This window comes from Diceros bicornis (assembly GCF_020826845.1).
Source record: "Diceros bicornis minor isolate mBicDic1 chromosome 7 unlocalized genomic scaffold, mDicBic1.mat.cur SUPER_7_unloc_2, whole genome shotgun sequence".
Lineage (NCBI taxonomy): Eukaryota > Metazoa > Chordata > Mammalia > Perissodactyla > Rhinocerotidae > Diceros > Diceros bicornis.
Genome location: NW_026690921.1, coordinates 877,279 through 889,949, shown reverse-complemented (window position 1 = coordinate 889,949; position 12,671 = coordinate 877,279). Strand labels below are relative to the sequence as shown.

The 12,671-nt window shown below is 52.8% G+C and overlaps 1 protein-coding gene across 18 annotated transcripts in view; it reads left to right on the top strand.

The window, feature by feature from the left end:
* LOC131402314 (ral guanine nucleotide dissociation stimulator-like) overlaps nt 1-12,671 on the top strand; it is a 222,673-nt gene that overhangs the window by 93,914 nt on the left and 116,088 nt on the right. The window contains exons 1-7 of one of the 18 annotated variants that reach the window (XR_009218519.1): nt 3,545-5,046; nt 5,217-5,293; nt 6,402-6,504; nt 7,004-7,073; nt 7,200-8,256; nt 8,616-8,686; nt 9,769-10,271. The exons of 1 other annotated variant lie outside the window; for it this stretch is intronic. Coding sequence is in view for 9 of the 17 variants with exons in the window: in XM_058537136.1 (XP_058393119.1) it covers nt 5,785-6,030; nt 6,402-6,504; nt 8,616-8,686; nt 9,769-9,996 (648 nt within the window). In the remaining 8 variants the exon portion in view is untranslated. Of the gene's footprint in view, nt 1-3,543; nt 5,047-5,216; nt 5,294-5,432; nt 6,031-6,401; nt 6,505-7,003; nt 7,074-7,199; nt 8,257-8,615; nt 8,687-9,094; nt 10,272-10,692; nt 11,070-12,671 lie in introns of those variants that run through there. 16 more of the 18 variants (XR_009218518.1, XR_009218520.1, XM_058537136.1 and 13 more) reach the window with 16 other exon arrangements.

Sequence of the window (12,671 nt, the reverse complement as noted above, 5' to 3'; positions counted from 1 at the left end):
AGGGATGTATGGATATGCAAAATGTGGTATATACATAAAATGGCATATTATTCATCCTTAACAAAGGAAGGAAAGTCTAAGATATGGCACACCGTGGATGAACCTTCAGGATATTACTCTAAATGAAATAAGCCAGTCACAAAAATACAACCTTGTGTGATTTCCCTTCTATGAGGTTGCTGAAATCGCTAGATTCAGAGAGACAGAAAGTAGAATGGTGTTTGCCAGGGGCTGGGAGGAGGAGAAATGGGGGGTTATTCATGAATGGGTATAGAGTTTCAGTTTTGTAGGATGAAAAGACTTCTAAAGATGGATCGTGGTGATGATTGCACAGCAATATTAATGTCTTCAATACACTTAAAACATACTTAATGTATCTATGGGGCCTGATGACCTGTCCTGGCTGAGCACACGCTTGTGCTGTTGCACATCTTACCCCTCACTGTGCAGTTGGGAAACTAGCCCAGAAAGAGGCAAGTACTAGCCCAGACCACAGGAGGTAGTCCGCGTCCCAAAGACTAGACAGAGCTCCAGCTTCCTTGGCCAAGGCTCCGCCCCTTCCCTCAGGTCTCCTTTGGCAATGAGAAGCATTAAGATCTTAGAGGATTGCTGCCCACCCCTCTCCATATGAGGTCATTTTCCTCTCCTCATCATAGCATGTGCATAGGCACCCCCACTCACACTGAATTCTCATGTGGGGGCCATGGAAGTGCAGTCAAGAAAGAGCTGACCCAGAGGAAGTGACAAGAGGCAGGAGGGAGAGAGATGGGAGGCAGCTCTCCCAGGGGACCATGGCATTCGTTCTCCTAGATACATGCCCAGAGATGGGCAGAGGAATCTCTAAGGTTCCTAGGTTTCTGCCTATCTGTCTGTTCCAGACCCATCCTTGGCCCAGCCTGGCGAGCACAGGACTGGGATCCTGCAGTCCACCTCTGTGGGCACCCAGAACTGTGATGAGTCCATCCTCCCCTTGTGTAGGCATTGGGAACAGGAGAGAATACCTCAGTGAGGGTCCTCCTGTATAAAATGGAGTGCATCCAGCAGGTGACTCCAAGTGTTCCATGCACTTGCAATGTGTCTGTTGGACTAGGTTCTCTGTTGATGACCTACTGTGCTCTGAAATGTTGAGAAGATGCTTTCCACCCACTTGAGATCATTTAGAACTGAGGAGGCATGGGGGCATGGGTGGATGAGAACTGGGGATAAGGAAGAAGATGCCAGAGCACTGGACCCCAAGTCTAGAGATGAGGGAGAAAACCAGTTCTTGTTGGATCCTCGGGGTCCTCATCTGGAGGCAGGGGGGAGTCATTGTCCTGGTTGAGGTTGGATGCCTCAGGAATGAAGAAGACACCTGGTGGGGGACAGCAAGATGGGGGGATATGTAGGCTCCCAAGATTCACCCCACTCTCTCGAAGCCGACAGGTCCTGCTCCTTTACCTCTGGGACCCTGGAGAGCCTCTGCCTTGAGGACATCTGAAGAATGATTCCTTTCTGTTTGGTGGAGTTTTGGTGAGGGCTGCAGTGCTAGTGCTGGCCACCAGGGGGCGGGAAGCCTCTTGTGTCAGTGGTGGCAAGTTAGATTTTGTTTTTATTTTTTTCAGTTGTATTGAGATATACTTGATATACAGCACTATGCGAGTTAACATTGCTGTGTGGTACATTTGAAAGTTGCTAAGAAAGTAGATCCTAAAACTTCTCATCACCAGGAAAAAATCTTTTATGTTTGCTTGGTGATTGATGTTAACTAAACTTATTTTGGTAACCATTACATAATATACATATACATCAAGGCCTTTCCTTCTCCTGTAAACCTGGAACTTACACGGTGTCCACTGAACTTTTCTTGACCTCCTGGAGCAGAGAAGAGTCAAGCAGAGGTCTTTCTGGCTGTCCCTCTGCCTCAGAAACAACTTGTACCTCCTATTTCTAGTGTTCATCTCCACAATCACAGTTGGTCAGAAGCAGGGGGCGGGGTGCAAGATCTTCCCATGTACTCATTCAGCAGCTGTGCACTCAGCACTCACCCTGTGCCAGGTGCCCTGGTGGGCCAAAGTGCAGGATGAAAATGACCAAGTGGTCCCTGCCTGCCAGGAGCTCACAGCCTAGAGGGGAAATGGACAAAAGCAAAAACAGGAGCAAGAAAAGAGCAAGTGCTGTAGAGAAACACAGCAGGGGGCCGTGAGGGAGGGCTGGGCATCACTGGGTAGGAGGGTCTGAAAGGCCTCACTGGGGTGACGTTTTCTGGGACCAGAATGACAAGAGGGGGCCAACCCTTCAGGGGTCTGGGAGCAGTGTGTCACGGGGATGACACCACTGGTCCTGAGTCTCACAGGTAGAAGTGAGTTTGGCCAGAGGAGGTTAGAAATGTGGCCAGTGCAGCTGGAGGGAGGCTGGGAGGAGAGAACAGGAGCTGGGGTGGAAGGTAGGGCCAGGGCCTGGTAGGCTGTGTCAGTTACCTTTCCCTCTCTAACTTCATTGCCCCTAACCTTGCATTTCAAAACTACAAATGTTGACTATCTCACAATTTGTGTGGATCAGCAATCAGGCACGTTTCAGCTTGGTGCCTCTGCCTCAGTGAGTTGAACAGGTTGGTGCTGTGGCCTCAACTGAGGCTCAACTGGGGGAGGACTAGCCCCAAAGGTCACTCTCAGCCTTCAGGGTTCAGTTTGGACTGAGAGTCTAAGTTTCTTTCTGTCTGTTGGCCTGGGCACTCCCGTGCTTCTCTCCTCTATAGGCCTCCACATTGGGCAGTCCCAAAACACTGGTATTTGATTCCTCAGCTACAGGGATTCGACAGAGAGAGAGAGAGAGAGATGGAGCATGAAAGACGGAGTAAGAGGAAGTGAGAGACTTGTGTTGTTAAAATTTAGACAAGACATCAGATCACTTTGGCTGTTATTATGTTCAGAAGCCAGTTACTAACTACTTAGTGGTTCCACGGGGATGGCTATACCATGGGTGGGGCTTACTGGGTACCACTGTGGAGGCTGCCCACCTCATAGGCCAAGATGAGGCACTTGGGTCTCATTCTCCATAAAACAGGAAACAATTGAATGGTTTAATGCCACAGGGTGGCAGTATCTAAATTTCCATTAGTTTCAACCCCCTCATGATGCTGACCTGAAAATGAGGCCAAGTTGGAAGTGACTGTTCCAATATAAAATTGCTAGAACACAGGCCTGTTTTGAGTGGTGTTCTGTGCTACCTGTCACCCCTTCTTGTTATTCTTCCATCTCTAATTTTGTGCCTTAGGTACATGTGACACCAGCCCACAGGGATAATAGATATTATCTCATATACACCAGCTGAGGTCCCTAGGAAGTAGATTCTAGCCTGATCCCCCTGGTGTAGGTTTGGAGACTGGGGAGGACCTGAGAGGCACAGGGACTATCCCAGGATGAAGAACTGGTAAGTTAAAGGAAATCTGCATTCATCTCTGTCTCCTCAAAGCAAGGACCTGAGTTAGGTTTCTAGGGAACTGGGGCTAGGGCTGTGTAGGCTCCTTGTGTACAGTTCAGGAAGTGACATGAGAGAAGAGGGTGAGCAGCCCGGGTTCAGGGGGCAGCTCTGGAGAAATCTGATTGAGGTAAGGGGTCCAGGTATAGGAATCTTGAAAAATGACCCCATCTCCTTGGTCCTAGGCCTCAACAGATCTTTGAACTCTGGTAACAAGGCACCCACAGTCCCCCATCCAGCTCACTTGACGGGAGACAGTCAAGAGGCAGAAATGTTTTGTTGTTGTATCCCAACTTTTGCAGGATCTGGGCTCAAAAAAGCCCAGAAATAGAATCTTTTTGATTGTTGCCTACATTGGCTCAGCCCTCATCCCTGACACCTCTGGGTGTCTGACAGGAGGCAGTGAAGGGTAACATGGGCAGCCCAGGAAAGGTTAGTGCAGATCAGGACACAACGGTGATCCCACCTGATCAACCCCAAAATCCAGGCCCCTCATCGTGTGTTTGTGTGTGTTTGTGTGTCTGTGTGGTGTGGGGAAGGCAGGGTATGTGGGGCAGGCCATTCCTGGGCAGGAGCTGGTTGTTAGGTGTCGGAAGCCTGTGGGTCTGTGACGTTCGTACCCAGGTCATGGCTGGCAGCATGAGAAGGTGAGCTGCTCAACTCGTATGTTATTGAGCCCTAGAGGTTTCATCTCCTTCCCTTCCTGACCAGAGTTCTTTGCCAGGATGCCCTCTGTGCCTGAACTGAGGAGCAGACTTTCTCTTGGGGGTTGACCACAGTGGCAGTGTGCAGGCAGCCCCTGATTCCCTCTGGCCCAGCTCCCAGGCAGTCTTTGCAGAACTCCACTCAGGAGGTCATCGAGTAGCTGCCCAATGGTTTCAACTCCACCAACTCACTAGACAAGGGGCAGGTGCATGAGGCCACCCACACCATCCAGTGCTGCTCTGAGATGAGAGCAGGAGCAGAGGGCCTCCACACTCAGGACCTTGAGATGATGGGGTTGGACCAGAACTAGGGTGGGACCAGTCAGGGGCTGTCTCTTTTTCAAGCTAAAGGGGATGTACATGCAGGTAACCTTGCCTGGTTCAGAGCTGAGCTGCTGTGACCCTCTTTCCTTTGACTGGTGTGAGCTTCTGGAGGCCAATGAGGCAGAGCCAGAGGGTAAGGGGGACTGCAGGCTGGCTATTCCTGGAAAGGAAGTGGGATCTTTCCTGTATTTAGAAGGACACATGGAAAGTCAGCTATGTGAGTGAACCTTTCTCTTTATCCCGCTCCAGTGCCAGTTGCAGAGCTCCAGCCAGCAGCAGAAGCAGAGCAGTGGGCAGTGGTGGAGGTAGAGCTGGCTCCAGCTTCCTTGACACCACCCTCTCTAGCACTGGAGCCAGTGTCCCCTCCACCAGCAGTGTTGGAGCTGGAGCAAGGGCCGACATCGGCTGCAGCAGGAGTGGAAGCTGCTGAGCTGGAGTCACCTGGACCATCATTTCTAGTGGGAAGTCCATCTCCACCTGTGGCTAAGAAGCATGAGAAGAAGCCCAACCTACGGCCTTCCCTCCTAAGCTGGTGGTGGAGCAGTTGACCGTGATGGATGCGGTGAGCAGCTGGGCTTTCAGGGCGGGTGGGGTAGGCCTTCCCTCTGCCATCATTGCCCCAGACCTCATCCAGTCTCCTATGATCTGGGCCCGAATCCTGGCTCCACCCCTTACCAACCATACGACCTGGGCAACTTTCTGAACCCCCAAACATTTGCTGTCCACCTACAGACTGTAGAGGTGGACACTAACAGGACCTGCTGCACAGAGTGGCTGTGCCGGCTCCATGAGGTAGAAGAGACGGAAGGGTGAGCAGGGTCTGGCCCATCAGTGGGGGAGGGGAACTCACTGTGTGCAGCCAGGTCCCTGGTGGCCCAACCTTCTGCTCAGGAGGCCCAACAGCCTCAGGACTTATTAGACACCTGATGTGTACTTCACTATGAGGGAGACAGACAAAGCCCGTGGTTGTAGCTACCACAGGGGAATGTGCATCAGAATGGGGAGTGGGACCAGAGGGGGGATCAGGTTGTTGGAAGATGCTCCCTTGGGATGAGCCAAGCTGAGCCACCATCTGGAGCTTGGAGTTAGCCAGGACGGGCTGGATGCAAATGCCCCTCTCCCTTCCCTGCCAGTATTGGGTCCCGGGTCATCCTCTGCTGGGTGCCTGCAGTGACAGAGAAGAAAAGCCAGGGACTCTAACAAGGCTCAGGCCACATCATGAGCTTCCTGAGCTCCAGCTTTAAATTGTGACCCCTGTGTGGGACTTTGTGGGCTGTGGACACAGAGCTAGGGTGTGGCAATGCTGGGTGACACTCCCCCTGTTCCCCAGGAGCCTTTCCAGAAGGTGGTGCCCTCTCAGTGTCTGGGCTCCACCTGGGGCAAGAGGAACAAGCCCGGCAATGAGCACCTGGCACACACCGTCCAGGCCAATATCGACCACTTCAGAAGGGTGGCCAACCTCGTCATCACCACCTGCCTTGGGGTCCCGAGCATGATGGCCCAGGACAGGGTGAGGGTGGTGGAGCGCTGGATCCAGGTGGCCCAGGTGTGCTGTGGGAGGCCCAGTGGAGCCCCTCTCTGGAGCCTTAGGAACTGCCTCCATCTTTATCAGCTCCCAGGATTGCAGTGTGTGGTCTAAGCCCCTGCAAGTCCCTAGATCCTTCCTGCCAGGAGCACGTTGACCTTGACTCCAGGTCCCAGTGTGGGGATGCTCACTTCCTACCTGGCTCCCTCCTTGGGTTGAGCTAAAATCCTCCTCCTTGTGAGTGTTACTCTTTGGGTCCTAAATGTGCCCTTCTGGGGCTCCCTGTACATCTGTCTAATCCAGGAGGGGAGATTTAAATAGAAGGGGACTGAAGCTAGAGCAAGCAGGGCTCCAGTACCCCACCTCACAGCTTATTCTCTTCCCTTCCCCAGGAGTGCGAGATCCTGAAGAACTTCTCCTCGCCCCGCACTGTCATCTCTTCTCTGCAGAAAACATCCATATGCCACCTGAAGAACACATGGAGGAAGTTTCCTGGTGGGTAGTGCCCCTCTCCATAGGAGAACCAGGGTGGATGGGGGATCTCCTGAATGTCTGCCATTGGCCCCTCAGTCAGCTGGGAACTCCTGGGAGGCAGCAAATGATGGGGACAGGGCCTGGGCCTCAGTGGTGGGTCTCTAAGTCTCCCGGTGTCCTTAGTGCACCAATTCTGCTTCAGGACTCGGTTTCCCTAAATGCCAGGTACTGGGTTGAGCCACATTGGAGATTTTCAAGTGTTTATAGCAACAGAACTCTATGCCCAGTTGAAACTCAAAGTGGTCAAAAGAGAGCTGCTTTGTATAGCAGGCGAATGGAGACCCCAGTGACCAACAGGAGAGCCCCCTCCCAGTCCCACGAGACCTTAGCGCTCAGAGGAGCCCAGTGAGAGCACTCCTCCAGGCAGTTTGAATCTCTCAGGTTGTCAAAGAAAAGGATATGCACTTAGACCCCTCACATTATCCCTAAATTTATCCTTCCCTCTTTCCCTTCCTCTCAGGGAGAGCTCTGAAAAATTTAAAGAGAGCTATAGCCAAGACGAGTCCTTGAACAGAGAACTGATGACCAAGGTAGAGTGGAGGCTGGGGGTCTGGAAAGAAAGCAGGGGCCAGGGGGGGAGGGGGACTGAGCAAGCTGTGGTTTTGATAATTTCTCACTTGAACTTTCTCTGAAACATTCCTGTTTATCTTGTCCAGGTTAACAAGCAGAGGGATCTGTTCTGCCCATGGGCAGGTGGGGTGCCATTTGTGGGCAGGAGGCCTTGGTCATGGGACACAGTGGTGTTGGCTGGGCTGTTCCAGGACGAGTTGCCGAGCTGGCGCCATCAGCAGGTCTCTGGCTTCCACTCACGTCCATCCTGCTGGATGTAGCTTCTTCCAGGCTGTTGGGTGGTTGGGTGGGTTTATCCCTCAGCCTAAACCTGTCCTCAGGAAGCCAGGCCCCTGCTGCTCCTTCTATCTTCACCATGTCTCCAAGGGGAGGGCACACTGCCTACCCCAGGGACGGGCACAACAGGGGATTCCCCTGGCACAGGAGGACAAACAGGCTGCTCATCCTTGGATCTGAACAACTGACCAGAGACAGATGTGTGTGCATTGTGGGACTCCCCACTGGACCCCTAGAGCAGTCACTTGAGTCAACCACAGGAGTCTCACCTGAGTGCCTGGTTGGCAATGATATAGGCCCCAGGTGGCTTATGAGTAGCGTCTAGGCAACTGATGGATTCTTAGTGGATCCTGCTGAAAGGACGTTAAGAGCTTCATGTAAACGGGGAAGCAAAGCATCCTGTCACCCCCTTCCCTGTTGATCAGAGGTGGCACCTTGTGGGTCCAGTTCCTGAGTGGATAAAGAAAGAGTTCAGTGCAGGCGAATATCCTGAGTTGTTCTTTGGGGAGGAGAAGGGTTTGGCATTGCCTTTGTCCGGCATGGGGGAGAGACACTCCAGGGGACTGGGGCAGGCAGGAGCCACTCAACAACCAGACTCCCAAGACACCCCATCCTCTCGATCCACGGCTCGGCCCAGGGCCAAGCTTTGAGAGCTCAGGGGACAAGACTGTTGTCAGTGGTGGGGCTGGGGGTTAGGCAAGGATGTTGGAACAGGGCCTCTGGCTGAGAGGGGCAAGCGGCCTCTCCTCTGTTGGCCCCTCAGCAACTCACTGCCCCTGTTTGGTCCTCTGTCTCCCCATCAGGGAAATGGAGGTATGGTGATTGTGTGGTGATTGTGTGGTGCAGGCCTCACAGGGTGGTAATGAGGTAAGAGGGAGGAAAGGAATGTGGGAGCTTTCTGCCTGCTCCACCTGGAGGGGTGAGGGCCAGAACAATGATGACAGTCATGCGACAGTGAGTCCTCAGGAGAACCTGTGAGGTAGCTGGAGTTCTCACACTTTCCAGATGAGGAAACAGGCTCGGGGAGGCCAGGCCAAAAGCCCGAGCTCACACCCAGAGTGAGAGTTGGAGCTGGGCTTGTTCTGGAATCACAAGACCTTGCAGGGTGGAGTGGCATTGGTGCCAGTTCACTCGAGTCAGATGTTCAGGGTCAGAGGCCAGTGGTGCTCAAGAGAAATGGGGTGAGGGGAGTATGGTCTCGCTGACACTGTCCTCGACTCTGGCAGGAGGGGCCCTCCACGTTTGCCCCCCGGAGGGCAACCCCCAGAGAGTGCAGGAGAAGCAGCAGCAGCAGCAGGTGAGTGTGCCTGTGGAGGAGGGGCTCTGCCCTCCCAGCCGGAGGCCTCAAATCAAGAGAGGAGGTCCCTTCCTCCTGGTGCCACAGTGTCTGAATCCCCCAGTAGAAGTGACCAGGAGGGGGGCCTGGAAGAGCTGGTGTAGGATGGATTTGTTGTGGTGAGGGCCAGGGACCACATACCCTGTGATTTGCCAGAAGCCGGCCCTGGGAGGTGAGGAGGAGGAGTGTGGTGTTCTTGGGGTGTGAAGGGAGGAAGAATTGAGGGGAGGCTGCTAAGGGTCCTAGGCTGCTCCCCATGGGAACCCTGGGGTGGGCCAGGAGGCTGAGGGTGAGGACTTTTCAGGGGAGGGTCTGCAGGGGTCCGACTTGAGAGCAAGGGCTCATCCCACCCGCACCCCGATGTCACAGGGTGTTGTCCCCTATCTTGGCACTTTCCTCGGTGAACTGCTGATGCTGCACCTGGCGATGGGTGATTATCTCGAAGTGGATAAATCTGAGGACCAAGCAGGAAGGACCAGGATCCTGAGCCTGGGGATGCGTGAGCCCCCGCACTGAGCTCTGAGCTCTCAGCACTTGGCACATCTCCTCTCGTGAGAGCCTCACAGCCGCCCCTGGGAGCTGGGGCATCAGGCCCATCTTAGGGATGAGTGAACAGAGGCTCCGCCTGAGACATCCATTCTCGTTCCTCAGGCTGGGGAAGCTCAGAGCTGCCTGATGGCACAGCTGCGTGAGGTTTTATCTGAGCTGGACTCTGCCTGTCCCTCCCATGCTGCCCGTGGAGGGAGAGAGCAGTCGCCCCCCCCAAGTCAGGCAGCACATAAGTGGCTGAGCAGTCCCCTCTGCCTGAGGCCTCAGCCTCCAAGTCTGTCATCAGAGAGGGTTGTGCTGCCAGGTCCCTCAGCCTCCCCCCATGTCCTACTAGTCTGGAGCCCAGAGCCCATCCTAGGTCCAAGTCCTGTTTTCTCTGCATGCCCCGCCCCCTCTGGGGACCTGGCAGTAGTGCCACATGAGAAGGGCAGGGCATAGGGGGCTAGTCAGGCTAGGGGGCTCTGTCTGATGGACTCTGGCTGTCTGCCTTCCAGGGGAATGAGATCAACCTTGAGAAGAGGACTGAGGAGCAGCTGTGGCACTCCTTGCAGGGGAGGGGAAGGAGGTGGAAATCAGAGACCCTCTGGGGAGAACAGTTTCTGGCTCCACCCCTTGTATCTTACATTGAGTGGAAGATTTTGGTAGAAGTCGAGACCCATCCAGTTGGCGCGTGGGTTGAAGGGAGGATGGCATCAAGGAAAACTTCTTGGAGGAGGGGCTGATTATTCCCATTCTGAGAACAGGTAGAGCCTGGATGGAACTGGAGGGAAGGAGCGTTCCCAGGACTGGTCCCCTGCCCCACTCCTCACCCCCCACAAGGCCCCTGCAACATCCCCCAACCAGGCCCTGTCTGCATCCTCTCCTTCCCTCTGGTCCCAAGAACACCGAGTCATGAGGGAGATCCTGCTGCTCCAGGTCGCTGCAAAGAATTATAAAAAGACCCCAAGGAGTGATTTGGGGCCTGGTTCCAGGACATGGAGCTGCTCAACGAGAATGAGTGAGGCCGGGCAGGAGTTGGGTGAGGGCAGGGGTGGATTCTCCCTGTTGGCCAGTCCAGAGAGCCTGTCTCCGTGGCCCCCTGGTCAGCCCCAGGCCTTATGGCATGGCAACCTCTGGGACACCCAGACTCCAGCTGCTGAGGTTTCTTTTGACCAAATTTTAGGAGCTTTTAGTTTTCCAGTTGAATCTCTGGAATTGCATCAGCTCTAAGTGGGGAAACCAATGTAAAAAGATCAAAATGTGCATGTGGAGAGGACAAGGCCCGAGGAAGATCATTTGAAAATGGACTAAAGGCAGGCAGGACTTTCCCTCCTGAGACCCCTCTAGGGGCTCCATGTTCACCCCTGACCTAGATTTGAATTCTGCTGGGATCCTTGTACAGGCCTCTGAATTCCTTTTCCTGCTTGATTTGTATCCAGGAGGAACGATTTCTGATGCAGCTTTTAAGGCTACTGCTGGGCCTTGTTACATAAACATGACTGCTCCCTGTGAACTAGGATTTTCAGCACCCCTGCCTTCCTTATGCAATTCCCTTTAGGACAGAATTTCCCTAGAAGGCCCCCAGCCTCCTCCCTGGCTTGGCCTGATGGATCCCGAGTGAGCTCTACTTTGCCAGGATAAGGGACCATAATCCTGGCCAGTAATTGACCCCACATTGTCCCTTGCTGTCCAAGGTGAATTCTGAGCTCGTGTCCTTCTGAGGTCCAAGGTCTTGGGCAATCCTCCAGTTTACACACTCAGTGTTGGTGTTCTGAACTCGTCCAAATGGCATAATTGGGCCCAAGTCATTAAAGTGTGTCACTCCTGGGTGGCTGTGTTTTTTTCCCCAGTCTTGTGCTGTGGTTACATTACAACCAGCTGCTGGGGTGTGAACCCTGTTTGGAGCTTTGAAATATGAGGCATGACAGGGGTGTTGGGAGGTCCAGCGGGGAATGCCACGGAACTGATGATCCATGGTCGTGCATGAACACAGCCTTACCAATTAAAATACTGAAATGTTCCCATCTGGTGGTGAATAGACACTGCTCTGAGCTCACACCAAGAACCCGACCCATGACTAACAGCTTTCAAAGGGTTACCAAGTGGCATTTTGAACCTCTTTCCTTGGGAACACCCTGTAAGACGAGGGCCAGATGAATCGCTTGGCACTTGTGTGTTATCGCCTCCTTTCTGATGGCTGCAAGTGTCACCCAGACACACAGGCTGGACTCTGCCAGGGAAGCCTTCTCAGGACAGCCAGAAGCGGATGATGAATACTGGTTCCCGGCATCCCAGGCCCTTCCTGACACAGCACAGCCACCCAGGAAAGTGATTTGGTAATGGAAAGACTGGGAAGGCCGTACTTTCCCTCCAAAGAGAAAGAGAAGTGCCAACAGTGAAAGCTTGATCCCTCAAATAGACAATTAAATCCCAACAAGCAGTGGGTTCTTGTCAGATTACTGATGCTGAAAAGGCCTCTTTTGATAATAGCACGATCCCCCAGCTGCCATGTCCATCTTCATGAATCAAATTTCCAACACATATGGATCTAAAAAACTGAGGGAAATCTGGTATTTCCTTAGATGTAACACTGAATTAGCATGCAACAAAGAACATAAAAATGGAGACCTAGAAGTAAATACCTAATTTGAGTACATAGATATCAAAGGGCTTTTGAAACAATATTTTGGAATCTATTGGAATATTACACAAAAAGAATAATCCACTTTTAGTACGTTTTACTGTGACTGTGAGGGGAAAAACTGAATCATCCCCTTGACGTTGGTAACTCGCTGCTGACTTGAAAGTAAAAATAAATGATGTACGTAGTAAAAGAAAATGAGAGAACAGCATGAAAAAAGATCTTTCTCTCCTCACCTGAAACTCAACCTCTCACCTCAGAAAGAAACCGCTGTCTATATTTTCTATGTCACACAGCAGAGTTTAATAAAAGAAACGTATTGGTATGTTTTAAAGTTTCAAGAGCTCAAAGCAAGGAAACATTAGGGACGCAACCATGAGACCTCACTGAGGTGCCTGCTCCATTTCATCTGCTGTCAGGACGTCCTTCTTGGCCCCTCGTTTTCTCTGCCTCGCTAGCAAGTCTGTCCGCCATCAGTGCTACCACCAGTCTCTCTCCTGTGCTCTTCACTGCCCTTTCCTCTTTCCTGATACCTTCCACAGTCACCAGAAATTGTTGGCAGTGGAACTGTGGAATGCCCAGATCAGCTCCTGGAATCATCTCTGCCAAATCTGAAGACCCGCAGGAGTGGGCATGGGACCTGGAGTGCAGACCACCTGCGAGCACACCTGGCAGGGATTCACCTGTGTGACTAGGTGCAAGTTTTTGCAACGCTTTGGCAAGATTGAAAGGACTTACCAGTAGTCCTGCACTGCTGCAGGCCTGGAGTCCTCGCGG